The sequence below is a fragment of the Oncorhynchus clarkii genome, chromosome 29 (genome assembly GCF_045791955.1).
Source record: "Oncorhynchus clarkii lewisi isolate Uvic-CL-2024 chromosome 29, UVic_Ocla_1.0, whole genome shotgun sequence".
NCBI lineage: Eukaryota > Metazoa > Chordata > Actinopteri > Salmoniformes > Salmonidae > Oncorhynchus > Oncorhynchus clarkii.
The window spans coordinates 10,871,675-10,897,644 of record NC_092175.1 but is presented as its reverse complement, the minus strand read 5'-3'; the positions used below and the strand labels follow the sequence as shown (position 1 = coordinate 10,897,644).

General features: G+C 42.5%; 2 protein-coding genes across 2 annotated transcripts in view; both read right to left on the bottom strand.

The window, feature by feature from the left end:
- Positions 1-19,979, bottom strand: LOC139388113 (5'-AMP-activated protein kinase catalytic subunit alpha-1-like). The gene is made up of 9 exons (XM_071134685.1): positions 19,020-19,979; positions 17,456-17,597; positions 15,506-15,599; positions 14,601-14,745; positions 14,302-14,389; positions 13,711-13,935; positions 12,898-13,405; positions 2,603-2,729; positions 1-2,236 (listed from the first exon to the last, which is right to left on the bottom strand). Exons 1-9 carry the CDS (start codon positions 19,117-19,119, stop codon positions 1,914-1,916), a joined length of 1,752 nt encoding a protein of 583 aa, XP_070990786.1. The 5' UTR covers positions 19,120-19,979; the 3' UTR covers positions 1-1,913.
- Positions 19,980-23,267: 3,288 nt separating this feature from the next.
- The window catches only part of LOC139388093 (allograft inflammatory factor 1-like), a 50,852-nt gene continuing 48,149 nt past the window's right edge, over positions 23,268-25,970 (bottom strand). Inside the window, exon 6 of the mRNA XM_071134654.1 lies at positions 23,268-25,378. Coding sequence (XP_070990755.1) covers positions 25,291-25,378 — 88 coding nt within the window. The 3' untranslated portion in view covers positions 23,268-25,290. The remainder of the gene's footprint in view (positions 25,379-25,970) is intronic.

The following is a 25,970-nucleotide window of genomic DNA, read 5'->3' as shown; positions in this document are numbered from 1 at the left end:
TGCAATTGATCTGTTTTATTAGGCAGTTATTTATACAAATTATTTAAACACTGTCCATTTGACATTTACATTGGTCATTCTAGTAGTAGGGTCCCTTTACACAACAAATAAAACAAGGTTTAAAGCAGTTAAGACAGATACAATGATTGATATTGATCCTGCAAATAGTCAGAACTTAACACTCCCACTTAAAAGGAGAAAAACTACTCACCCAATGTGCAACTCACATAAGCCGATCATGGCCTCACACACTTTTTCAAAACAACCCCACAATTCACCTTATGCACTACTTGGAATCAGAACTTACGCATCCTTGAAAACTAAAGAGTTTGTTTGTAGTCCTATAAATATTTCAATGAGCATTTGGTCTAAAAAGGAGACCTTGCAGTCACATAATCCATACGCAAGATTTCTTCAGACCAAAACCAGCCCCACGCAATAGAGGATAGAAGTAGATGTCTCTTTTATACTCACTGATATACAACTGATCAACAGTATTGATAAGGCAGCTAACAGAATGACAGAAAACCTCTCCAGATGCACATGACAAATTGAAGGTTTGGGAAAATACGTCAACTTAAATTCAAATGTAGCTTCTTGTGGGGGATGTGGGCCAAGAAAAGTTAAATAGAATTTTGAAACAAGAAAAAATATTGATTTGTTTCCTTTATCAATACACATTGTCCGTGCACTGCATGTACTTGCTGCAAATCACCACTTACAAATGCCCCCGATCTTTCAATGGACATGTGTACAAAATTAGTACAATTCTGCTAAAATGCACGTCACTCAGTCAACATGCATTCAGATTTATGAACACATGTAGCCCCTAACCTCAAGATAATTTTACAAATCTAACAAAATTAACTTTTGAATTCATTATAGGACAGTGGGTCTCATTTTGAGAGTGTGAGGGTAAACAAATGATTAAAAAATAAAATTGATAATTTTAAAAAGCTGTAAAGGAATAAAATGGCATCGTAACGAAAAAAAAAAAAAACCGAACCTTTGTCAGTAATAATTTCTCAATATAAATCTACAATTCCCATTTAAAGCACTGAAATCAAAATGCATATATTTTTAAATTCTTTATATTATGTAGGGGACAGACCAATCCAAAACAGACAAACATTGAAATCTAGTCTTAATTCAATTTCACAAAAAAAAATTAATTCTGATGAAGTAGTAACTCCCTTTTTCGCCTGATGCGATCGAGAGGGTAATTGCACTTCCTCAGTGAGTCAAACGGACATTGTTGGCATGACAACCCATGTTATGGTCAGTGCAGCTACCCCTGAAAGGCCTGTAGTGCAGTGTCCCGAATTTGCACAAGCATCTCAGACATCTACTATAGAGAAACAGACAGAACAGTGGAACTGTACAAAAGTGCCTCGTTCCCCTCAGCCACCCTAAGTGCACCCTCCAAAACCTTACAGCTCTCCTTTCCGCACGCAGAAACGTGCGTTTGTTTTCTCTACTGAAAAAAAACGCCCACGGAGCACAGTACAGCAAATTCTGTGCATCACTCAGACTTAGCGCACACACACATATACGCTGTTACATATACGCTGTTTGGAACGCGATCAAATAGGGGGGAAAATAGTCGTAGGCCAATAATAATGATCATGAAAATGTAAAACCACCTCTAAAATAGTATTCTGTCATCATGATTATAATGAAGTTGCTTGGTCATTGTCGTTCACCTTTTCCTAAAGCCCACCCGTGCTCTGACAACTCCCAAGTCAGTCAGGAGGGTTGCGAACTGAACCTGCATCATCAGTGCCTTGGAACAACCCTAGCAGTCTCACCCGCCTGCAGTAGGGATGAATTGAGCCATGAAATCGGTTGCATGCTTATTGCTTATAAAGACACTCAGAGGAAAAAAGGCTAACGTTGTTTTATTTGATTGCAAGCTATCGTGCAAGTAGTTTGATGAGATTGGCGCACATCTCAAAGAACTCTATGGTGTGGCTGCCGGGCCGCGGAACCGCAGTCATGGGTGCGAGGTCGCCTCCTGTCGAGTCAACGGAGGAGGTGAGCGAGGAGGCCAGGGAGCTCTCTGAGGCCTTAGTGGGAGGGAGAGATGTGGCAGGGGTAGCGTTCTCCTTAGCCCCCTCAGTTTGGGACCCCCCCTCTGCAGCAGCTGCAGCTTCGTTCTTAAGGGCCGTGCGGTAGTTCCCCACTGAACCAGACTGGTGAGGAGTGGCAGTCCCAGATTTAGCCTCCAACATGTCATCTTCAGACAGAGAAAGACAGAAGAGAAAGAGAATGTTAAACATACTTCTGTGGTTACAGCCGAACACACAAAGGCCCTGAACACAGACCTGTGCCATGTCTAGTCACTTTACATTGCAAAGCAGGGAAAAGCAACTTCTTTAGGCATTTTCCATTAATGGCAAAGTTGGCAGTAAAGACAACCACTCAGAAATGTCAGTTGAACCCCATACAGCGCTGTAAAGCGGAGACCTTGAGCTCAGACGTCATGTATAGCATGTTACTGTACAGCCACCGCTTTCCAATTTAGGCGCTCAATGACCAAATCGTCCGTTTTCAAACCGCATACGGGTAGTTAGAGTAAAGGGTTACGTCCAGGGTGACGTACTGTCTATGCTACGGAAGTCCAGGAGGTAGGTCCTGCCGTCCACCTGGTAGAGCTGAAGGCTCATCTTGGTCTGCATGCCCGTAACTGGGTTCTTCCTCTTCACACGCAGGTAGTACGGGTTCACCACCTGGGGAGGAGGATATGGAGATTAGTTACACATACTTTAAATCACACAAGCTGGGTAAGATACACAATAGATGGAATACACAGCGTAAAATTACATTTTTCAACATGGCTTCTGTAGCTGCTTCAGTGGTCTGTATTTCAGAGATTTGCAACTTTTTTAACATGTTCTGTTTGTTTAGTCATCAAAATTGTTGTGTATAATTTGTATACTTTGTTAAAAAATATTACAGAGAGCACTTTCACCATTTCAGCAGTTCTAAAGTCTAGGCCGAACAGTGCTTTATGTTATGGGAGAGTATCGGAAATGCCTCGCCCACTACTGTGTACCCAAACACATTAAACCATCAATAGCTGCTTTCTATCCATCAGGGCAAGAGAAGGATAAACAGGAAACTGAACATTTCCTTCAGAAATTGCTCTCATTTCTCCAAGATGAATACAAAATGAGAGTCAGTCAGCTGATCTATTCTTCAGGTCTAAAGGTCATGCCATACCAGAAATAGAACCCAAGAGAAGAAACAGCAGCATTCCATTCTAGGTGATAGTAGAACTCAGACTGAGCCAGTAGTTTACACCACACAGAAAAAACAATATCTATACAGCATCTTAATGTTTAAAGAACCAGGTTTTTACCCCTTTTTTGATCTTCCACCATTACAACTACTCTTTTTTAAAATTTATTTTACCTTTATTTAACCAGGTAGGCAAGTTGAGAACAAGTTCTCATTTACAATTGCGACCTGGCCAAGATAAAGCAAAGCAGTTCGACAGATACAACGACACAGAGTTACACATGGAGTAAAACAAACATACAGTCAATAATACAGTATAAACAAGTCTATATACAATGGGAGCAAATGAGGTGAGAAGGGAGGTAAAGGCAAAAAAGGCCATGGTGGCAAGGTAAATACAATATAGTAAGTAAAACACTGGAATGGTAGTTTTGCAATGGAAGAATGTGCAAAGTAGAAATAAAAATTATGGGGTGCAAAGGAGCAAAATAAATAAATAAATTAAATACAGTTGGGAAAGAGGTAGTTGTTTGGGCTAAATTATAGGTGGGCTATGTACAGGTGCAGTAATCTGTGAGCTGCTCTGACAGTTGGTGCTTAAAGCTAGTGAGGGAGATAAGTGTTTCCAGTTTCAGAGATTTTTGTAGTTCGTTCCAGTCATTGGCAGCAGAGAACTGGAAAGAGAGGCGGCCAAAGAAAGAATTGGTTTTGGGGGTGACTAGAGAGATATACCTGCTGGAGCGTGTGCTACAGGTGGGAGATGCTATGGTGACCAGCGAGCTGAGATAAGGGGGGACTTTACCTAGCAGGGCCTTGTAGATGACATGGAGCCAGTGGGTTTGGCGACGAGTATGAAGCGAGGGCCAGCCAACGAGAGCGTACAGGTCGCAATGGTGGGTAGTATATGGGGCTTTGGTGACAAAACGGATTGCACTGTGATAGACTGCATCCAATTTGTTGAGTAGGGTATTTGAGGCTATTTTGTAAATGACATCGCCAAAGTCGAGGATTGGTAGGATGGTCAGTTTTACAAGGGTATGTTTGGCAGCATGAGTGAAGGATGCTTTGTTGCGAAATAGGAAGCCAATTCTAGATTTAACTTTGGATTGGAGATGTTTGATATGGGTCTGGAAGGAGAGTTTACAGTCTAACCAGACACCTAAGTATTTGTAGTTGTCCACGTATTCTAAGTCAGAGCCGTCCAGAGTAGTGATGTTGGACAGGCGGGTAGGTGCAGGTAGCGATCGGTTGAAGAGCATGCATTTAGTTTTACTTGTATTTAAGAGCAATTGGAGGCCACGGAAGGAGAGTTGTATGGCATTGAAGCTTGCCTGGAGGGTTGTTAACACAGTGTCCAAAGAAGGGCCGGAAGTATACAGAATGGTGTCGTCTGCGTAGAGGTGGATCAGAGACTCACCAGCAGCAAGAGCGACCTCATTGATGTATACAGAGAAGAGAGTCGGTCCAAGAATTGAACCCTGTGGCACCCCCAGAGACTGCCAGAGGTCCGGACAACAGACCCTCCAATTTGACACACTGAACTCTATCAGAGAAGTAGTTGGTGAACCAGGCGAGGCAATCATTTGAGAAACCAAGGCTGTCGAGTCTGCCGATGAGGATGTGGTGATTGACAGAGTCGAAAGCATTGGCCAGATCAATGAATACGGCTGCACAGTAATGTTTCTTATCGATGGCGGTTAAGATATCGTTTAGGACCTTGAGCGTGGCTGAGGTGCACCCATGACCAGCTCTGAAACCAGATTGCATAGCAGAGAAGGTATGGTGAGATTCGAAATGGTCGGTAATCTATTTGTTGACTTGGCTTTTTTTTTTTTTGACTTGGCTTTTTAGAAACGCATGGTAGGATAGATATAGGTCTGTAGCAGTTTGGGTCAAGAGTGTCCCCCCCTTTGAAGAGGGGGATGACCGCAGCTGCTTTCCAATCTTTGGGAATCTCAGATGACACGAAAGAGAGGTTGAACAGGCTAGTAATAGGGGTGGCAACAATTTTGGCAGATCATTTTAGAAAGAAAGGGTCCAGATTGTCTAGCCCGGCTGATTTGTAGGGGTCCAGATTTTGCAGCTCTTTCAGAACATCAGCTGAATGGATTTGGGAGAAGGAGAAATGGGGAAGGCTTGGGCGAGTTGCTGTTGGGGGTGCAGTGCTGTTGACAGGGGTAGGAGTAGCCAGGTGGAAAGCATGGCCAGCCGTAGAAAAATGCTTATTGAAATTCTCAATTATGGTGGATTTATCAGTGGTGACAGTGTTTCTTATCTTCAGTGCAGTGGGCAGCTGGGAGGAGGTGTTCTTATTCTCCATGGACTTTACAGTGTCCCAGAACTTTTTTGAGTTAGTGTTGCAGGAAGCAAATTTCTGCTTGAAAAAGCTAGCCTTGGCTTTTCTAACTGCCTGTGTATAATGGTTTCTAGCTTCCCTGAACAGCTGCATATCACGGGGGCTGTTCGATGCTAATGCAGAACGCCATAGGATGTTTTTGTGTTGGTTAAGGGCAGTCAGGTCTGGGGAGAACCAAGGGCTATATCTGTTCCTGGTTCTAAATTTCTTGAATGGGGCATGTTTATTTAAGATGGTTAGGAAGGCATTTAAAAAAAATATCCAGGCATTCTCTACTGACGGGATGAGATCAATATCCTTCTAGGACACCCCGGCCAGGTCGATTAGAAAGGCCTGCTCGCTGAAGTGTTTCAGGGAGCGTTTTACAGTGATGAGTGGAGGTCGTTTGACCGCTGACCCATTACGGATGCAGGCAATGAGGCAGTGATCGCTGAGATCTTGGTTGAAGACTGCAGAGGTGTATTTAGAGGGGAAGTTGGTTAGGATGATATCTATGAGGGTGCCCGTGTTTAAGGCTTTGGGGAGGTACCTGGTAGGTTCATTGATAATTTGTGTGAGGTTGAGGGCATCAAGTTTAGATTGTAGGATGGCTGGGGTGTTAAGCATGTTCCAGTTTAGGTCGCCTAGCAGCACGAGCTCTGAAGATAGATGGGGGGCAATCAGTTCACATATGGTGTCCAGAGCACAGCTGGGGGCAGAGGGTGGTCTATAGCAGGCGGCAACGGTGAGAGACTTGTTTTTAGAGAGGTGGATTTTTAAAAGTAGAAGTTCAAATTGTTTGGGTACAGACCTGGATAGTAGGACAGAACTCTGCAGGCTATCTTTGCAGTAGATTGCAACACCGCCCCCTTTGGCAGTTCCATCTTGTCTGAAAATGTTGTAGTTTAGAATTAAAATGTCTGAATTTTTGGTGGTCTTCCTAAGCCAGGATTCAGACACAGCTAGAACATCCGGGTTGGCAGTGTGCTAAAGCAGTGAATAGAACAAACTTAGGGAGGAGGCTTCTAATGTTAACATGCATGAAACCAAGGCTATTACGGTTACAGAAGTCGTCAAAAGAGAGCGCCTGGGGAATAGGAGTGGAGCTAGGCACTGCAGGGCCTGGATTCACCTCTATATCGCCAGAGGAACATAGGAGGAGTAGAATAAGGGTGCGGCGAAAAGCAATAAGAATTGGTCGTCTAGAACGTCTGGAACAGAGAGTAAAAGGAGGTTTCTGGGGGCGATAAAATAGTATCAAGGTATAATGTACAGACAAAGGTATGGTAGGATGTGAATACAGTGGAGGTAAACCTAGGTATTGAGTGATGAAGAGAGATATTGTCCCTAGAAACATAATTGAAACCAGGAGATGTCATTGCATGTGTGGGTGGTGGAACTAATAGGTTGGATAAGGTATAGTGAGCAGGACTAGAGGCTCTACAGTGAAATAAGCCAATAAACACTAACCAGAACAGCAATGGACAAGACATATTGACATTAAGGAGAGGCATGCTTAGTCGAGTGATCAAAAGGGTCCAGTGAGTGGAGAGGTTGGTTGGGGGTCACGGCGATTTAGACAGCTAGCCAGGCCATCGGTAGCAAGCTAGCATAGGATGGAGGTCTGTTGTTAGCCACCTCTTGCGTTCGGTCAGTAGATTAGTGGGGTTCCGTGTGGTAGAGGGGATTAATCCAAATCACACAACAACAACAAAAATAAGAACAATAGATATAGTTATAGAGGCCCAAGAAGAAAACATAATAATAATATAAATAAATTGTCCGATTGTCTATTCAGATAGCAGCCGGTAAGACATCTAACGGTTAGCGGGCCGCAGATGGGCGTTCAGGTAACGTCGCGACGGAGGAGCCAGCCGGATCTCCTTCGGGTAGATAACGTCGGCAGTCCAGTTGTGAAGGCCCGGTGGGGCTCCGCGTAGGCAGTAAAACGGGTCCGGATAGGTGACTGCAGCCCAGGAGTGAATGATGGAACTCAGGAGTGATTGACGGAGCTGGCTAGCACCGGAATAATTGATGTTTGCTCCGGAATCGACAAAAGCCGATTGTCACATGGATAGCAGCTAGCTAGCTGTGAGATCCGGGTATGAATGTCCAGAGAGCAGTTGAAATCCAGGGACATGGAGAGAAAAATTGGTCCGGTATGTTCCGTTCCGAGCCATGCCGTACAAAACTTGCGATAGATTTTCGAGCTAAAGCATAGCTGATGACCACAAACCGTGGTTAGATGAATACTAACGATTTGCCAGTAAAGAAGCTAACTAGCTTCTGGATTAGCTTCTGGGCTAGCTCCTGGCTAGTTTCTGGCTAGCTTCTTGGAGTTTCTGGCTAGCTTCTTGGAGGATTACAGATCTGAGGTAAATAATACTTTTTTATAAATATAAATATAAATTGGTGAGGCGTGTTGCAGGAGAGTGTTTTGAAGATGAGTTGATGGAAAATAAAAATAAAATGTATGTGAAAAAAGTTGTATATATATATGTATATAGGACACGACAAGACGAGGACAAAAGAAGTCTGAACTGCTATGCGATCTTGGTTCAAGACTCTAAGATTAAGACCATAGATTTTTCAAGGTTTATTTGGGATTGGGCTACAGTGAATCCTCATGGGGAAAAAAACAAAAAAAACATGTTTTAATGAAATGTAATCCATAGAATAGTACTTTGGAGGAAGGATTGTTGACACATTTGGATCTTTAAGGATAATTGAGAAATAATCAAAGTCAGCATATTTATGACATTTTGCTTTTACCCAGGCCTCCTTTAAGACAGTCTAGGTGCTACAAAGCTAAAATTGGGCTCGTGAAGTTACCGCTTGCTCCATACGAGTAGTATTTTTATTTCAATAACCTTTTTTTTTTTACATTACATTTATGAATTGAAAATATCATTTTTGATCAATATATTGACCATAATATACTCTAAGGGTATATCAGTCATTGTTAGCTTGTTTTAACTACGCTTATAGAAATGGTGGTCTGCCAAGAACTCAGCAGGAAGGTCTGATTTCACTATTATTAAAACAAGACCCAGATGGCAAATTTAAAGATTCAGAAACTGAGGCCTCTTACACTTCAATGTTGTGATGCAAAAACACTAGCGAAATGCATAGCACTCAAAATTATTATTTTTTTTTTTAACCAAGTACTTTGGAGTAAGTACTGATCCTTCATCCTGATCAGACAGGTTTTTTTATTTTTTATTATTATTATTTTTTTTTACATGGACGATACATTGGAGATAATATACGACAACTAATAGATCATGAAACATATTAGAAACCAGGCCTGGTATTTATATCAGATTTTGAAAAGGCCTTTGATAAAGACTGGATTTTATTTATAAATGCCTGGATTTTTTTCAAAATTCGGTGATTCTCTTATACAAATGGGTAAAAGTCATGTATAGCAACCCCAGTTGTAAAACAGTAAATAGCGGTTACTTCTCAGAGTTTAGAATTGTCTAGAGGAGTTAAGGGTGTCCGCTGTCACCATATCTATTCGTTATGGCCATCAAAATACTAGCTATTAAAACAAAAATCAGATCAAATAACAGGATTAGAAATCCAAGGCTTAAAAACAAAATGGTGTCCATGTATGCCGATGACTCAAGTTTTATATTAAGTCCGCAAGCTAGATCCCTGCAATGTCTTATTGAAGATCTAGATGACTTTTCTGGAAGTAAAACAATTATGATACGTGCACAATATTACACATTGGCTCTAATTAAAAAAATAATCACATTACCTATAAAATGGGCTGACTGAAGTAGACATTGTTGGTATTCATATCACAAGATATAAATGAATATCATTAGAAAACTTGTAAAAATAGATAAGATCCTGCAACCATGGAGAGGTAAATACCTGTCTATTTATGGAAAAATTGCCCTGATTAACTCCTTAGTCATATCATAGTTTACTCACTTATGGCATTGCCTACTCCTGAGGATTCATTTTTCAAATCATATGAGCAAACCCCCCACTAAACTAGAAAAGGTAAAGCATGCTCATCTATATAATGAATAGGGTGGGTTGAGATGAAATATAAAAGCACTAAATGGCTCTAAAAGCGTCACTTATTCAAAAGTTTTAATTGAACCCTGAAATGGTTCTCAAGTAGAGTACTAGAAAAAGCTAGTTCATTGTTTTAAAAAAATGGCCTTTTTGCAGATTGTCATGTCTCATTTTCGATTAATTGAAAATCCTTCAAAAGTATCTATTTTAACAAGTATTGCAAAACTTGCTACAATTTCATCCCCCTGAAAATAAAGAAAAAAATATGGCTTAACTTCTTGCTCCTACTTGAGACGCAGACGTCTCAAGTGCAAATGCAAATGCGCTACGCTAAATGCTAAATGCTAAATGTACTCGTTAAAACTCAAACGTTCATTAAAATACACATGCAGGGTATTGAATTAAAGCTACACTCGTTGTGAATCTAGCAAACAAGTCAGATTTTTAAAATGCTTTTCGGCGAAAGCATGAGAAGCTATTATCTGATAGCATGCAACACCCCAAAATGCCTGAAGGCGACGTAAACAAAATAATTAGCGTAGCCGGCACTACACAAAAACGCAGAAATAAAATATAAAACATTCATTACCTTTGATGATATTCTTTGTTGGCACTCCTATATGTCCCATAAACATCACAAATTGGTCTTTTTCCCGATTAAATCCGTCCATGAATACCCAAAATATCCATTTGTATAGCCTGTCTGCATCAGGAAAAAAGCTCTCTTCCAACACGCAACGTCATGTTTAAAAATTATATAAGTTTCCTATATTCTTTGACAAAACACTTCAACCTACTTTTATAACCCAACTTTAGGTATTTGTAAACGTTAATAAGCGATCAAATTGATCACTGGGCGATCTGTATTCAATAGCAGCTACTCAAGAAAACAGTGTCCATTTTTCAATCTTCCAAAATCGATTGTTGTAGGCTGGATGGAATGACGGATCTATTGGTAATGTCTCAAAGGATTTTTGTCAATGAATTTTGTCAATGAATTTTTGGCGACATCGTGTGGTAGCTGTAGGAATTGCATCCGTCTCCATATTAAATTTGGTTTCCTTTAAACAATACATGAAAGGGGCGCATGGATACTTTTTTCAGCTTTCAGTGACCAGTTTTTCTTGCGCTTTTCGATGAAACACACGCTCTGTTATAGTCACAGCCGTGATTTAACCAGTTTTAGAAACTTCAGAGTGTTTTCTATCCACACATACTAATCACATGCATATACTATATTCCTGGCTTGAGTAGCAGGACGCTGAAATGTTGCGCGATTTTTAACAGAATGTTCGAAAAAGGAGGGGGTAGGATAAAGACTCAAATGTGTTGGTTAATAGAATAGCTGTATTTATGGCAAGTGTTTGAAACGGGTAAATTGTCTTTCATGGAGTTAACAGAATTGTACAGGAAGGTCTGCTCAATCCAAGATTATAATCAATTGATTACATCAATCAAGCATAAATAGGAATGTATACCAGTTTCATTTGAGGAACAGGATGTTGACAACTGTGCCATACAGATTGCAAAATAGCTGGGAAGAGATTTTATGTACCGATTCCACAGTATAGTGTGTATGAGTTGATATAAAACGACGTAAGAGTCAAGACTTCGTGCTTTTCAGCTAAAATTACATAGAACTCTTGCCACCAATTTTAAAAAATATATATTTTAGGCATACAATCATCGAAGTGCTGCAGAATTTGTAGTGAGAATAGAATCAATAGACCATTGATTTTGCCATTGCCCTCAAGTAGCCGCTTTCTGGTCTCAGGTTTAGTAATGGCTGAAAATGCATAACATTGATCTAAAGAAATAGCACTGTTGGGAGATCTGGAGAGACCGGGTCCATCAATTACTAATACTGCTGGTAAAAGTATTTATCTTCAACTCGCAATCTGTGGATTCTATTTGATTAGATAGATTGAAATTGTACATTAAACATCACAGCATAGTTGAAAGATATATGTTGCGTAGAAATCGGAAGAGGGTGGCCAGCAGAGATAGGTGCGAGGGGCTGAGGGAAGCTGAGATTTGGGATGTGGAATTGGAGACAAGTGAGAGTGACGCTGCTGGGCGGGGGATAGAATGACAGTCAAAGATAAAACTGAACAAAAATCAAGTTTGAACAACACTGAGGGGCAATGTTATTACAGCTAATGCCGGTTTGCCTGAGGCTGATGCCGTGCATATACACACACTCATAGTTCCATACATGCACTCAACCATTCAGTTGGCCTTGCGTTTTCCTTTGTCTCTCTTTTCTTGGTTGTATTTAAAAACATTGTGTGTGTGTGTGTGTGGGGGGGGGGGGAGGTCTTGGAGGGCTAGTGGCCTGGTGGTTGGGCGCTTGGGCCTGTGGCTGATGGATTGGGTCCCTGTTTTTGACCTTGTGGGCGATCTGCCAACGTGCCCTTGAGCAGGGCGTTGACCCTGGTTGCGAGTCTGTTAGATGACTAATGTGATGTAGTCGTTGAGCGGCTTCACTGCAAGTATATTGTATGTTTAAATATTTAATTTAAAAATATATATTTAAAAAGTTCCAGAGTGGGATCTCTGCTACTTTTAGAGTTATGATTAAAAAAATGTAAGCATTACCAACAGAGGGAAAATAATATTGAATCCACTTTAGGTAGCCTCTGCTTGTGATTTGCAACGATACAAGTAAAATGAGGGCTGTGACTAGTTGCATTGCCTACTAAGCCAATTTCTCAGAATAAAATGTGCCAGAACTTTAAAACTAGCAGGGATCCCACTCTAGAACTTTGATATGCCCTTGGAGTATATTTTCATCAAAATATTGAAATATGTCAAATATTCATGTTTTTCAATATTCATAAAATGTATACTCGTATAGAGCAAGCGGTAAAGCGTCATTTGAGAAAATTTTTGCATTTAGAGATTAAGCACTATAGCGTCTTAATTAAAGGAGGCCTGGGGTAAGCCAAAAATAAATATGCCAACTGATTTCTCAATTATGCTTTTAGATAGAAATGTCATATACATGTCAACAATCCTTCCTCCAAAGGACTATTATATGGATACAATTGTGAAAAACAAAACTAATCACTGTCTTTTTGTCTGAGTTTGGTGTGGAATCACTATCTAGGCAAATCCCAATAAACCTCTGATCCACTTAAATAGGAGGGGCCACTTGACAGTTCTGTCTATTTCTACCGGACCCCTCTACCCACTCCTTTCCCTCCCACCACCCACCACCCACCACCCTCATCCCCACTTTCTACAATTCTCCCTCCGTTGTTCAATCTCTCTATCCCCTCCCTCACCTTCCACTCGTAGTCGAGCTGCTTCATGGCACGGCACACCTCAGACATAATATCATTTGGCCTGCTCTGGCTCCTGATCCCCAGGTGCCACTTGGCCCGCCTCACCCCCTGGTGCTTCGCCTTCAGGGGGTTCAGCTCGTCCAGCGTGTGTCTCGGCCGGGGAGAGGTCTCCCCCGCCAGGAAGGGCTGCATACGCTCCGGGTGGGGCTTAAGGCCGGCCGCGGCGGTCAGATGCTGGTCGTCCAGAAATGAGTCTGGGGGACTGGAGGCCAGGTAGAAGTCCTTGGCCTCGGACATAATGCGTCGGTTGTCGATGATGAGATGGTAGGCCACAGCCAGGGGGTCGTGGTGGTTGCGGCTGTACAGGCAAGTCAGGATCTCCTCCTCAGTGCACTCAAACTTCTCACACACCTCCTTCAGGGCCTCGTCGTCGATCATGTTGTTGCTGTAGCATGGGTCTTCTGGAAACAGGTACTTGGGGAGCTCATCTTTGAACCATTCATCCTCTCTGTGGGGAGGGAAGACAGAGCATGTTAAAGGCAGTCTATTATTTCATAGGGACATTTGTTCTCTTAACAGGGCAGCTAGAAAACATATAGACCAGGAGGGGTGGGTTCATTTTGTTAATGCTGGGCTGGATCAAAAGCCTGCACAGAGGACAGGAGTTTTCCATCCCTGTGATCGGAGTTTAATGATGCATGTGGAGAAAAGTCGATTAAAAAAAATCATTTTTTCTCTATTATTTTACTGCAAAGCATATAGAGGTGTTTAAATGCACTTTGTAGACAAAGTTGATCTCTTGCCACTCCTTACCGGATCTCTTTGATGGTGGCCCTCTTCATGGGATCCACCTGCAGCATATGTTTGAGCAGGGCGGCGACGGAGGGGTTCAGGTACTGGGGCGTGAAGAAGATCCCGTCACAGATTTTCTTGAAGAGTGTTGGCACGTGGTCGTCGTCAAAGGGCAGTGTCCCACACAGCAGGGCATATAGGATCACCCCGCTGCTCCAGATGTCCACCTCAGGACCTGCATATAACCTGGGAAGACACAAGGGTCAAATCAAGCAAACATTCATTTAGGAATTCCTTTACAACAGTTGCCGAAACGTAGTTTAGCATAACCAAGTCTAGACTCCAAAGAGCAGGCAGAAGCAGAGGACAATACTACCTGCATATAAACTAGGAAGGACACATCTAGGGGAGGGGAGAGGACAGAGCTGCTCAATGACATGAACCAAGGGAGTCTTAACATGGTGAATATTTAGTGACACTTAACAGTAGGGTAAAACCGTGAAATTGAACAGTCCTCTTTATTGAAATCTAAGAGCAGTTTTTGCATACATTAGCATATTCCCCATCACGTCTGCCAGTTTCGGTGAGAAAAGAAAGAGAGGACAAGTGTACCTTCCAGAGATGACTTCAGGGGCAGCATAGTTCGGAGAACCACAGCTTGTCCTCAGAAACTCTCCGTCCGACATCATGTTTGACAAACCTTCAGAAAAGACCAGACAATATCACATAAGTGTTTTGTCCAATATAATGATAGGGTTTCATTTCAGACACACCCTTTCCATCAGGGTTCCAGTAACTACAGTGGATGCATAACCACACCAGCAACTACAGTTACGCGTGGCTCGATCTGGAGGTGTAAATCAGGTACAGGTGTAGAAAGGTGCTGGTCGGTGTGAGGGTGACAGACTTACCAAAGTCGGCGATCTTGGCGTTCATCTGTGCGTCCAGCAGGACGTTCTCAGGTTTCAGGTCCCTGTGCACCACCATGTGTCTGTGGCAGTAGTCTACTGCTGAGATGATCTGCTGGAACAGACGACGGCTCTCCTTCTCCTCCAGCTGGAGTCACAGTGGAAAACGCACGAAACGTAGAAACAGTAACACACGCGAGAGGTGAGAAATGTCCTTTTTAGCTGTCCAGTCAGTCCATTTCAGTATTGTAACCACTCTGGATATTTGGTCAATGTCTTTGCTTGAATGTTTTAGTGGCCTTAAAAACCCATTGGAAAGAACGCAGTGCAGCGATAGAGCTTTGTGATTTCTGTTGTGTACAGAGGGGTGGTCCATACATGAGGCAGGTGCTAACATAACTATTATTGACATAACCATTACACTTCCCAACTCTCCTAACCACAGATACACTACATGACCAAAAGTGTGTGGACAAACCTTCAATTTAGTGGATCCGGGTATATTTCAAACACATCCGTTGCTGACAGGTGTATACAATTGAGTACACAGCAATGCAATCTCAATAGACAAACATTAGCAGTAGAAATCTAATCATTTTAAAATGTTCTGTTTAAAATGGATGATACATTTTTTTTTGCTAACATATGATTGGGGTCCCTGGGTCAACGGTTTGCCTGAGAGGGGGTCCCTGGGCAAGAAAAGGTTGAAAACCCCTGAGCTAAGTTAATAAGATTCAGGTGAGCACAAGACTACTCACAATCCCAAACCACTGTGTATTTCAACAAACAGGCGTACTAATGTAGAATACCACCTATTTTTTTTTTTTTTGGTTGAACAAAAAAAACAGGTCTATAATTTTCACAAAACCTGCATACGCTAGAGGAAATAACGTTTCTCTTCCGCTTACCTTTCCGTTTTTGCAGATGTAGTCAAAGAGCTCTCCTCCGGACACGTACTCCATCACCATGAAGATGTCTGTTGGGGTGCTGATCACCTGGTACCTACAGTCCCATAGGAAAATCACAAAAGTTAGAAAAAATAAATAAATAGGCTAGCCATGATTGGACCAAGAGAACTCTGGGCACTACTGTTTAACACTAGAGAAAATGGTCAAGGATCACCAAACTTCTCAGAGGGATGACAAACCCACAGAATTATATATAAGCTTAACCACAGCAATAAAAAGCAGGCAACTTGCTATATAAAGTCTAAGATTGAGAGGTAGCACTTTCAGGACAGATTCAACTTCTGAGGCATTTATTGATCCTAAGCATAGAGGCAGACATTTTGCAGGAAGACTCCTTAGTGGGCCATTCAATAGCTGGTCGGTGTAAGGGAGACTGGCCATGGAACCCTTCAACTGGCTAAACATAGGCCTACTTCCCTAGAGCAAACATCCATGTGCAAAACGCAACTATTCTTCATTCCTGTGCCACAAGGTTATCAACACAAGTGTCGTACAAGCTCGTTGCCTGAGCTCCGTCTCAAACCGCAGCACAGTAGCCAAGGAAAGGAAGCAAGCATGTGAAGTGCAAAGTTAAACCAGTCCCACCGCAGCTTCAGAAAACTCACATTCTACTGGCCTCTACAAACAAGGCATCAGTAAATAAAGGGCAAATGGCAACTTCACTCATTCTTCTGTAGCCTCGTGTCATTTTCAAATCGGACTCCAGGGGGCGAGTGTAAAAAGAAAGTTCGCTAAGTGGGTAAATACAGGTCTAGTCACAAGGGATCAGGTGCCCGGAAATGCCCCAACTAAACCTACGCAATGATACTCGGTGGCCCTCACAGGTCAAGAAGACTATTGTACAGGGATTTTTCATTCAGTCAATAGATGTAGGCCTAGTTTAAAAAAAATAAGAGAAGAATCCAGAAACAAAGGAGAGACCTGACCCTTCCTTATCAATGAGCTAAATCATGAAAACACTGGATTTATGCTGCCCTTACTCTGACAGAGGTCAAGTGGGGAAAAACATTGAGAGGTCAGGGGATGGACAGGTTGAGAGAGCGAGAACACGGAAGTGGGTGGGAGAGAGATTGAGGAGAAAAAAAGTGTGCATCAGTGAAGCAGAAACAAAAGTGATAGTGATGCACACTATAAAACCCACCATTAGAAGCCCTAAAATAGCCCTCTGGGTGGCATTAATGTGGCAGTGGTGGGATTACGTAGGGGTCCAAACGATGGAGCGAGCTGTATAATCCAGGATTTACAGTTTAATGATGCCTGAAAAGCTGGAGGTTCTGGACTTAAAGGTTTAAAATAAAATAAAAAACATTAACTAGGCAAGTCAGCTAAGAACAAATTATTATTTACAATGACGGCCTGAGAACAGTGGGATAACTGCCTTGTTCAGGCGCAGAACGACTTGTCAGCTCGGGGAGTCGATCTAGCAACCTTTCGGTTACTGGCCCAACGCTCTAACCACTAGGCCACCTGCCGCCCCACCAAAGATGTGTGAACGTGTCAAGCACCTGAGGTTCTAGACTTACAGCTTGTGGGGATGCCTAAAAAGCTGGGGGTTCTTACAGCTTAATGATGTGGGGATGCCCGAAGCACCCGAGGAGTTATACTTCTCAGCTTAATGTAGGCTGCGTTTACACAGGCAGCACAACTCTGATCTTTGTTTTCACTTGTTGGTCTTTTGACCAATCACATCAGATCTTTTCAAGTCGGATCTTTTTCAGAGCTGATGTTTTTGGTCAAAAGACCAATTTGTGAAAAAAAATCTGAATTGATCTGCCTGTGTGTACACAGCCTTAGAGCTTAATGATGCAGGGATGCCTGAAGCAGCTGAGGTTATAGACTTACAGCTTAATGATGCAGGGATGCCTGAAGCAGCTGAGGTTATAGACTTACAGCTTAATTATGTGAGGATGCCTGAAGAGCTTGAGGTTTTGGATCTCTCTACGTATCTTCCCCACCACATCCAGACTGCGGATCTTCTGTCTGTTAAGGATCTTCACAGCCACCTGGTGTTTGGTCAGCTCATGCTGACCCACTACAGGAGAGAGAGAGCAAGAGAGGGCAGGAGGCAGGAGAGGTTAGGAAATACTGTAACAAGAATCCAGTCATAACGAGCTTAGCAGATCACAGCTAACATAAAGACACAAGCAAATCAGCATTGATGACTGACTTACTTGCAGTGAAAGAACACTAGCATGGCATTTTACCATTGAATCAAATCAATTCATTATCCATCATGACTGACAGGCCTACATCTGCAATGTGCTGTTTAGAACCAAAGGTGATACAAATTACACCACCACCGAGTCGCCTGTGAGCAGTACACAAACTAAATTGGGGTTAACATTTCCTTCTACACGGCTTATAGGCCTACATCCACACACACACGGCTCATTGCAAAACGAAAGCAAATATAGGCCTAACTAAAAATTGGTCAGAAGAAGAACAGGTGAAAAATGTACTGAACTATACAGAGAGGGAGGACTGTAGAAGGGGTTGTACAAATTACTTCTATTGATTTAACTGTTATGTTGGTAAAGCATTAACCCAGCAGCCAGTCATTTAGAACATAATAGATCATGGAATAAATGGTCCAATGTCCAGCATGTTCTAAACTGGGAGGAAATAGGAATTAACAGCTATATAGTCTAGTTGGTGGCTTGATATGGAGTTTTGTTCTCAAATCCCAAGTCAAGGAAGACAAAAGGGAAATGTACATTTTCTAGTTTGAAATAGACTTAATATTAGGGCCTAACTGGGCTATACAAGTCAGTTTGGTCCTCTTGACTATCATAATTTTAGGTGATATGCCATTAGAAAATATATGGTATTTTGACCGTGTCGACTGAAAGCAACCTAGGGACAATGGCTAATGTGTCAACACAAATGGAAAGTGTTGGAGATATGCGTCTGTCCTCAATAATTCAGCCAGGCCCAAGATAGCTTGCATAAATGCATGTATTGTATGGGGCGAGAACGGCTAGATGGTCAGTGTGTAACTGGGCAGCTCACGTTAGTTAACTGAATAAACAGGTTTCCTGGTTGAGAAACCATTAATGTTGTATTGCCTTGGCTAGCAATTTGAGCTAAGATTATACTAGTTTGCCAACTGCGGTTAGCCAGCAAGCGAGTAAACTTGGTTAACTAAAGCTCTGAGTAACTCGACCACATAACTAACGTTAGCTGGCTAGCAAGCTAACTAGATTGAACACATGACAGCACTATCGGTTGATCGATCAAAGGTAGACCACCTAGTACGCTAACTTAGCTGTTTGATTCTAGAGCCTGGCTGAGCTAACGACGTTGACGAACCTAGCCTAGCAAAGCAAGCTAGCTAAAAGACGTTAGAGGCAAATAAGTGTTAGCACACGGCTGGCTAGCTAACAGAGAAACGTCCCCATCCTCTCTCGCGGGTAACTGCCGGTGGCAACTCGCTAAGAAAGGCCATAACGGTTACCTTTAACTTTCCCGAACGTCCCCACTCCAAGTGTGTCTCCAAGAATATAATGTCCGATTTTCACTCTTCCTTCATGTTTCTGTTTATCCGTCGTCGCCATCTTTCCCGCAGTGGCCTAGCCTAGCCTATCTGCTGCTGCGGGCAGACGGAGCAGACTAGCTGGAGCGAGCAAGAAAATGCGAAACAGCGTGAAAAAATACTCTTCCGGTCTTCTTCTTCTTCTTCGGTAAGGTTTGATATGATACATTACCGCCCCCAACTGAACTATAGTATAGAATCTATACTATAGATCCATTACACCGTGTGATACAAAATGGGAAAGGGTAACAGGAAAACATAACAAAATATAGAAAATAAAATATAGATATATTTGTATTACCCTATACTCATTAAAACACATAATCTTATTCCACTACTTTAACCCTATCTGATCCGACCCCAGGCTAACTGGACACTACCGCTCAACACAGGCTGTAACTCTTCTCAAATCTCCTACCCCCAAGGACTTCTCTGCAGCTGCCACCACAACATCTATTTTTTGTGATTGCTATGAACACTAAGAAGCCAAACTTACTGAAGCATATATCACTCATTGGCCTATCCCTCTGTGCTGGCACATATCTGCTATTCACAGGGATCCTCTCAAAATCCCTCATCCTTGATCCACCCGCTACTTTCTTCACTGCCTTGGCATACGACAACTTCTGCACTACTCTGACTCTAGCCACAAGTCCACTACAGGTTACCTTCACTGATTCAACTCCTTGCCCAACCACCCTGAAACCACACATGGATCCGGTAAAAGGCAAGGATCCACTTTCTCCAAAAATGTCACTCCTACTGGACCAGATTATTCTGTATCACGTCCATCGATGCCATGCTTGGGCTCCGAGCTCTTCACACCCCACCTTCCACCTCATTTAACTCGCCCTCATCCACTTCACCTCCAGAACTCGGTCTGGCACACGACTCACTCTGTTTGCACTTGACACCAATCTCTTCGACAACCCATCTCCACTTTTATCGGCATCTTCCTCAAATTGAAATCAAAAATCTGCTTTCCTCATTCTCTTCAACCTCTTCATCATATTTTTTTCCACTCCTTTCCTCAGAAATCCTCCTTTCTGTGTCCCTGTCCCAATATTCATCTTCTCCCAACTTTGCTTGCTGCCCACCGGTGGCATCCCGGCGTAATTCCATCTCAAAACGCCCCACCCTGTCTGTCTTTCTCCCCGCGGCATTAGTCCACGATCGTGACTCCTGGCCCCTGCAATGTAGCCGATTGTAAAAAGGTTGTTTAAAATCGTAAAACATATTCGCCCTCATCATTTGTGTGACGATCACTGGCCAATAATCAGTCTGACTCATGTGCATACTACTTTTCAGCCACCAGATGACAGTCAAACTTACTGTCTGAGTTGAATAAAAATGTGAAATAGTACCAGTTCAACCATTGTTGTGTGTCCCCAGTAGATGTCAGCATATTTCCACGGAGGAGAGGGAGCCCTGGAAGGGGGAGTATTTAGCACAGAATAAAGGTCACAGCCACGCCACACAGAAAAGCCTCAGGCTGGACTAACAGTGAACGTTTCATGCATAATTTCCTTTCCAAACAGGGGATACGTCTCAAATTGCAACCTATTCCCTACATAGTGCACTACTTTTGACCAGAGCCCTATGGGAATAGGGTGACATTTAGAACATGTAGCCTACACGAGAGAATGAAGCACAATTGCTTGTAGTCAGTACTAGGGAATGGAATTTCATGGAAATCAGCAGCAGACCGATAGAAATCCTGGAAATAAATCCCAATCCTGGCTCATCAGAGTCTGTGATTTTTGCGATTACTGTAACATGATATCTGAATCATCCCACCACCACCCGGTGGTGTCACAATTTAAAGGGATGAATGATGGACGAAGTTGAAAAGAAAGCAGAGGAGTGTGAAACAGGGAGAAATAAAAGGCAGAGAATGTACACTGAGTGTACAAAACATTTAGTCAGGGCAGGGACTCCACAATGTTTCAAAAGTGTTCCACAGTGATGCTGGGCCATGTTGACTCCAATGCTTCCCACAGTTGTGTTAAGTTGGCTGGTGGACCATTCTTGATACACACGGGACAATGTCAGCAGCGCCGCAAGTTCTTGTCACAAACCGGTGCGCCAGGCGCCTACTACCATAACCCGTTCAAAGGCGCTTAAATCTTTTGTCTTGCCAATTCCCCCTCTGAATGGCACACATTCACAATCCATGTCTCAATTGTCTCAAGGCTCAAAAATAAGTATTTAACCTGTCTCCCCTTTTTCATCTACATTTCTTGAAGTGGATTTAACAAGTGACATAAATAAGAGATCACAACTTTCACCTGGATTCACCTGGTCAGTCTATGTCATGGAAAGAGCAGGTGTCCTTAATGTTTTCCACACTCAGTGTACGGTGTGAGGCAGTCTTTTCACTGTTCGGAGGAGGAGAGGAGGCTCTTTAATCTCAATGCTCTCTCTATCATGCCGAATAGATGTTGTGCTTTGAAGCTCATTAGGACCGACCCAGGATTAGAGACCTCAGAGAGAGAAAAAAAGAAAGAGTAGAAAGAGAGAGAGAGAGGGGTTGAAGAGGGAGCGGTGCTGTTGAAAGCCTGGATGGATAGAATGAACCAAGAGAAAGATCAAATATAATGGGGGGGGGGGGGGGGGGGGGGGGGGGGTTGTTGGGAGCGCCGGGTGTTACATGATCACCTAACAGCAGGGTACCTGCCACAGGGAATCAGATCAGGCTACAACATTGATGTTTTAAATGGTTTGAAGTGTTTCTCTAGTCTGTCTAGACTGGGTCAATCAGCGAAGACCTGTGGCGAAACGCTGCTGGAAAAAAATTGCAGTAGTAGCAATAGACAGTTACCTATATTATCAATCAGGCTACTACTCTCACACAGGCCTATATAATGCAGCTCAGATGATGTAGCTGTAAGATGTAGCTGTTGGAGACGCACCTTTTGGAGGATAGATACGGATACTAGCTTATCAACTTTTCCCGTTGGATAGCGGTCAGGGAACATGGACAAAGTGAAGCACTTAACAAGAGCACCAGGGCTAGAGTCAGCCTGTCGAGTAGTAGGGCATTTTGTTTTGAGTGAATGCCAGATGCCAGTCCTAACTTGTAACTCAGTAGGACTTTGTCCGCTGTCGTTGCACAGGCCTCTGGCATTAGTGACAGGTCTTCACATAGAGCACTGATGATTGTTTTAATTACACAAGTGCTTAACTGTGCTTATTGTCCCGTCAGATTCCCTCCTCAGTGTGCTGTGCTCATTAGTGTATTCCCTCCGTATCGCCTCTAATCTTCCTCCCCGCCATCTCCCCTTCCCCAGCAGGACGTTACTTTCCTAGCACTCCCACACAAACAAATACACACAATGACACACACATACACTGACACACAATATAGTAAGGCTTCAGGGTTTGTGTGTTTTACGAACCAGTGAAGTCAGAGAACTCTGTCGCCAGGCTTTTGTGAACATGTGGAAAGTGTCCATGTCGAGAAGAGATTGGTTTGCAATGTGCATGTTCATTTGACTAAGTGGCTGAGCAACTAGGCCTATTGACACGTTTAGCTGTGTGTGTGAAATGGGTTTATAGCCCTTTGTACTTCCATGTGTCTTTGCTGGTAGCTGTGAAAGGGGCTCAGTGCTGTTGCCTGGTGTTTTACACATGCTGAAAGGCTGTATAGCCTGAGGTATCTGCGTCTATATTTCCTCTACTGTATGTGTCATAATCAGACACTGGTAGTGGGCTTCCACCATGGAGCACCAGCTCATTCCCTTGAGGCAATGCATAACATAAGAAAAACACATGTATACATGTGTGGAACAGCATTATAGTGCCTGTGACTAATATTTCTCTACATGAATTACTGTAACATGGAATTTAAATCATAAAGTACACTGTAAATGGGATTAAATGAAGTCTATGGTTTAAAATGAAGCAATAACTGTATATCAAAATGCGTTGAAACACAGTACCTTAGAATAAACCACATCCATGTAAATTATCATGTTTATGTGATTTAAAACACCCTGTGACATAGAGGAATCCTCTCTGTTTCTAGAAGTGACAGCATTAAACCCCTATTTCCGTCTACCTACAAACAGTACTGGAAAAACAGGAAAGCTGGTTTCAGTGTTTGATTGAACAGTTTCTTCACTCTGTCAAACAACTACTCATACAACAAACTACTCAATAACAAATATGCCGGTGTAACAGAAATAACTTTAATTCCTTTGGTGTTTGCAAAACAAAAATGTGCATTGTCCGGGTGGTTAAATGAAAATACCACTAAAAAGACCTCTACCCAACACACTGGGAATGAAAATGCATAACTGACCTTCCATTAAAAAAATGTAAAGCTAATGAATTAAAATACTACGGTTACTATTATATTCCATGTTAAGTGTGAGATCGAGAAAAAAACGAAAGATAGAAAAGCAGCGCTGAGGCACAGATTAGAGAATTTACGTGACAAACAAATGAACTCGGCCTGAGATGGGGAATGACTGAGAAGTAAGAAGAGGAAGAAGTACAGAATAAGACGAGATGAAAATATATATTTTTTAAAGAACAAGATAATAGCAAAACATAGCAGGATTGGAGATAATACCATTTGAAATGGGACAGGTACATCACATTTTACAAAGACGAGATAGAAATTCGGAAGTCAAGAGGTGCCACTATGGAGACTAGGATAGTCAGGCCGGGAAATGTGGGACACTGGCATGAGCTGCGTATCTAATATCACTTCATAGATGTATTCAGATCTCCAGTATCAATGCAGTATCTGATAGCCTAGACCTAGGGGTACACTACCAAACAAGAAACGCCTTACCCTAATATACACATGAATAAACACCTTTAAAACCATCTTCCAATAACCTACAACACAACTTAATGGTCTGGTTCAGGAGGGAGAATAAAGACCAACTCTAAACCTCCTCCACCATCCTCTACTCTTCTCTCTGACTTCCATCCACATGCTACTTTAGGCACTTGGAAAGAATGTGATTTAATCATAATTCATACTAACAGGCTGAGAATCTTCAGTGTGTGCACGTACCGTAAAACCAATCTTTCCTGAATCCTAAAATCAACTCACGCACCCCGCACCTTTAGGTTGAGAAAGTCAGTGTCGATCTACAACACCGGATCTAGAGTCATATCATACTCTGACCTAATGCCCCCCGACCCCCTCCCTAATCCTAATCCCAACTACAGTAACCCATCTCTAGTCTGAAAGAATGGGGTTGGACCATAATCTCTCAAACCTGACCTAGTGAGACGATGACCAAGCAGAGTCTGCATGGCACTAATCCAACATGCGGGACGATGTTGACAACTGTGTGTAAAGGTGTTAAAAATAACTGTGCTCTTATTATTACGTGTGCTTTAAAATCACCAGCATGCTACTTTAACACGATTCAAAATATAATATCTGAAAGAGAAACTAGAACATGTGGTGGTGGTGGTGGTGGTGGTGGTGGTGGTGGTGGTGGTGGTGGTGGGGGGTGGTGGTGGTGGGGGGTGAAATAGGGGAGAGGGAGGGGTGGAAAATAAGATGAAGTATTTGGGTTAGTTTCCCTAAAACGGGTCACAGCTAACAAGCTCCCCAAACCTCTTAACTACAACCACACTGAATTCATTACATCTGTCAAACGGTTAAACGCCACATTGAAATCATGATAAAACAGGCCTAATGATAAATTCACTAGTATCCATACACAGATTGCTGTAGAACATGTGAGTTGTTGACACACAATCTTCTCATTAACACATACATACAAAACAGTCACCTCTGTTAGTTTGATCCCCAGAAAACACAACAACAATTTGCTCATATTCACAAAACGACTCAATTCCACAGTTATCGCCAGGGGTTACAAGTGATCACGCTAATTAAAAATACTTATTTCTCATCGCCATAATCAATATAAATATATACAGGTATGTACTGGTCATAAAAAAAAGCTAATCTGCCTTAACGTCTTCACAGCAAATATATATAGTTAAGAGATTGCTCCTCCCTCTTTTTTCCCACATGTTTTGAACAGAGGAGGATACACCCCCCCCCCCCCTTCTGGGACGCATGTGCGTCCTGAGGTGGGGAGTTGATAAGGCTATGTACACAAGTCCCTGGCTGAGTGCAGGGGCCTAGGATGGTGAAATGGTCGAGGTCGGGTCCCTATGACCCCTCTGTAGTCTAGAGGTTCTGGATGTCCTGGGTCTATGGCAGGCTGGCTATGTCCCGTTTGGGTGGAGGCCCGTCAGGCTTACAGCTGGCCCCATTAGCCTTGTCCTCGAAGATCATCACCCTGGGGGGGAGAAAAACAGAGCGAGAGAGAGGTCAGTGGTGGACTGCAAAACAAACTCAAAGCTATGGCAGTCTCCCATAGCCTTCAGAAAGTATTCACACCCCTTGACTTTTTTCACATACTGTAGTGTTACAGCCTGAATTTACAATTTAGAAATGTTTACAAATTAGATAAAAATGAAAAGGTGAAATGTATGAGTAATAAGCATTCAACCCTTTTGTTATGTCAAGCCTAAATAAGTTCAGGAGTAAAAATGTGCTTAACAAGTCACATAATAATGGACTCACTCTGTGTGCAATAATAGTGTTTAACATGCTTTTTAAACCACTACCCCATCTCTGTACCCCACATATACAATTATCTTAAAGTTCACTCAGTTGAGCAGTGCATTTCAAGCACAGATTCAAGCACAAAGAAGGGCACCTATTGGTAGATGGGTAAAAAAACAAAACAGACATTGAATATCCCTTTGAGCATGGTGCAGTTATTAATTGCACTTTGGATAGTGTAACAATATACCCAGTCACTACAAAGATACAGGTACCCTTCTTAACTCAGTTGCCGGAGAAGAAGGAAACCGCTCAGGGATTTC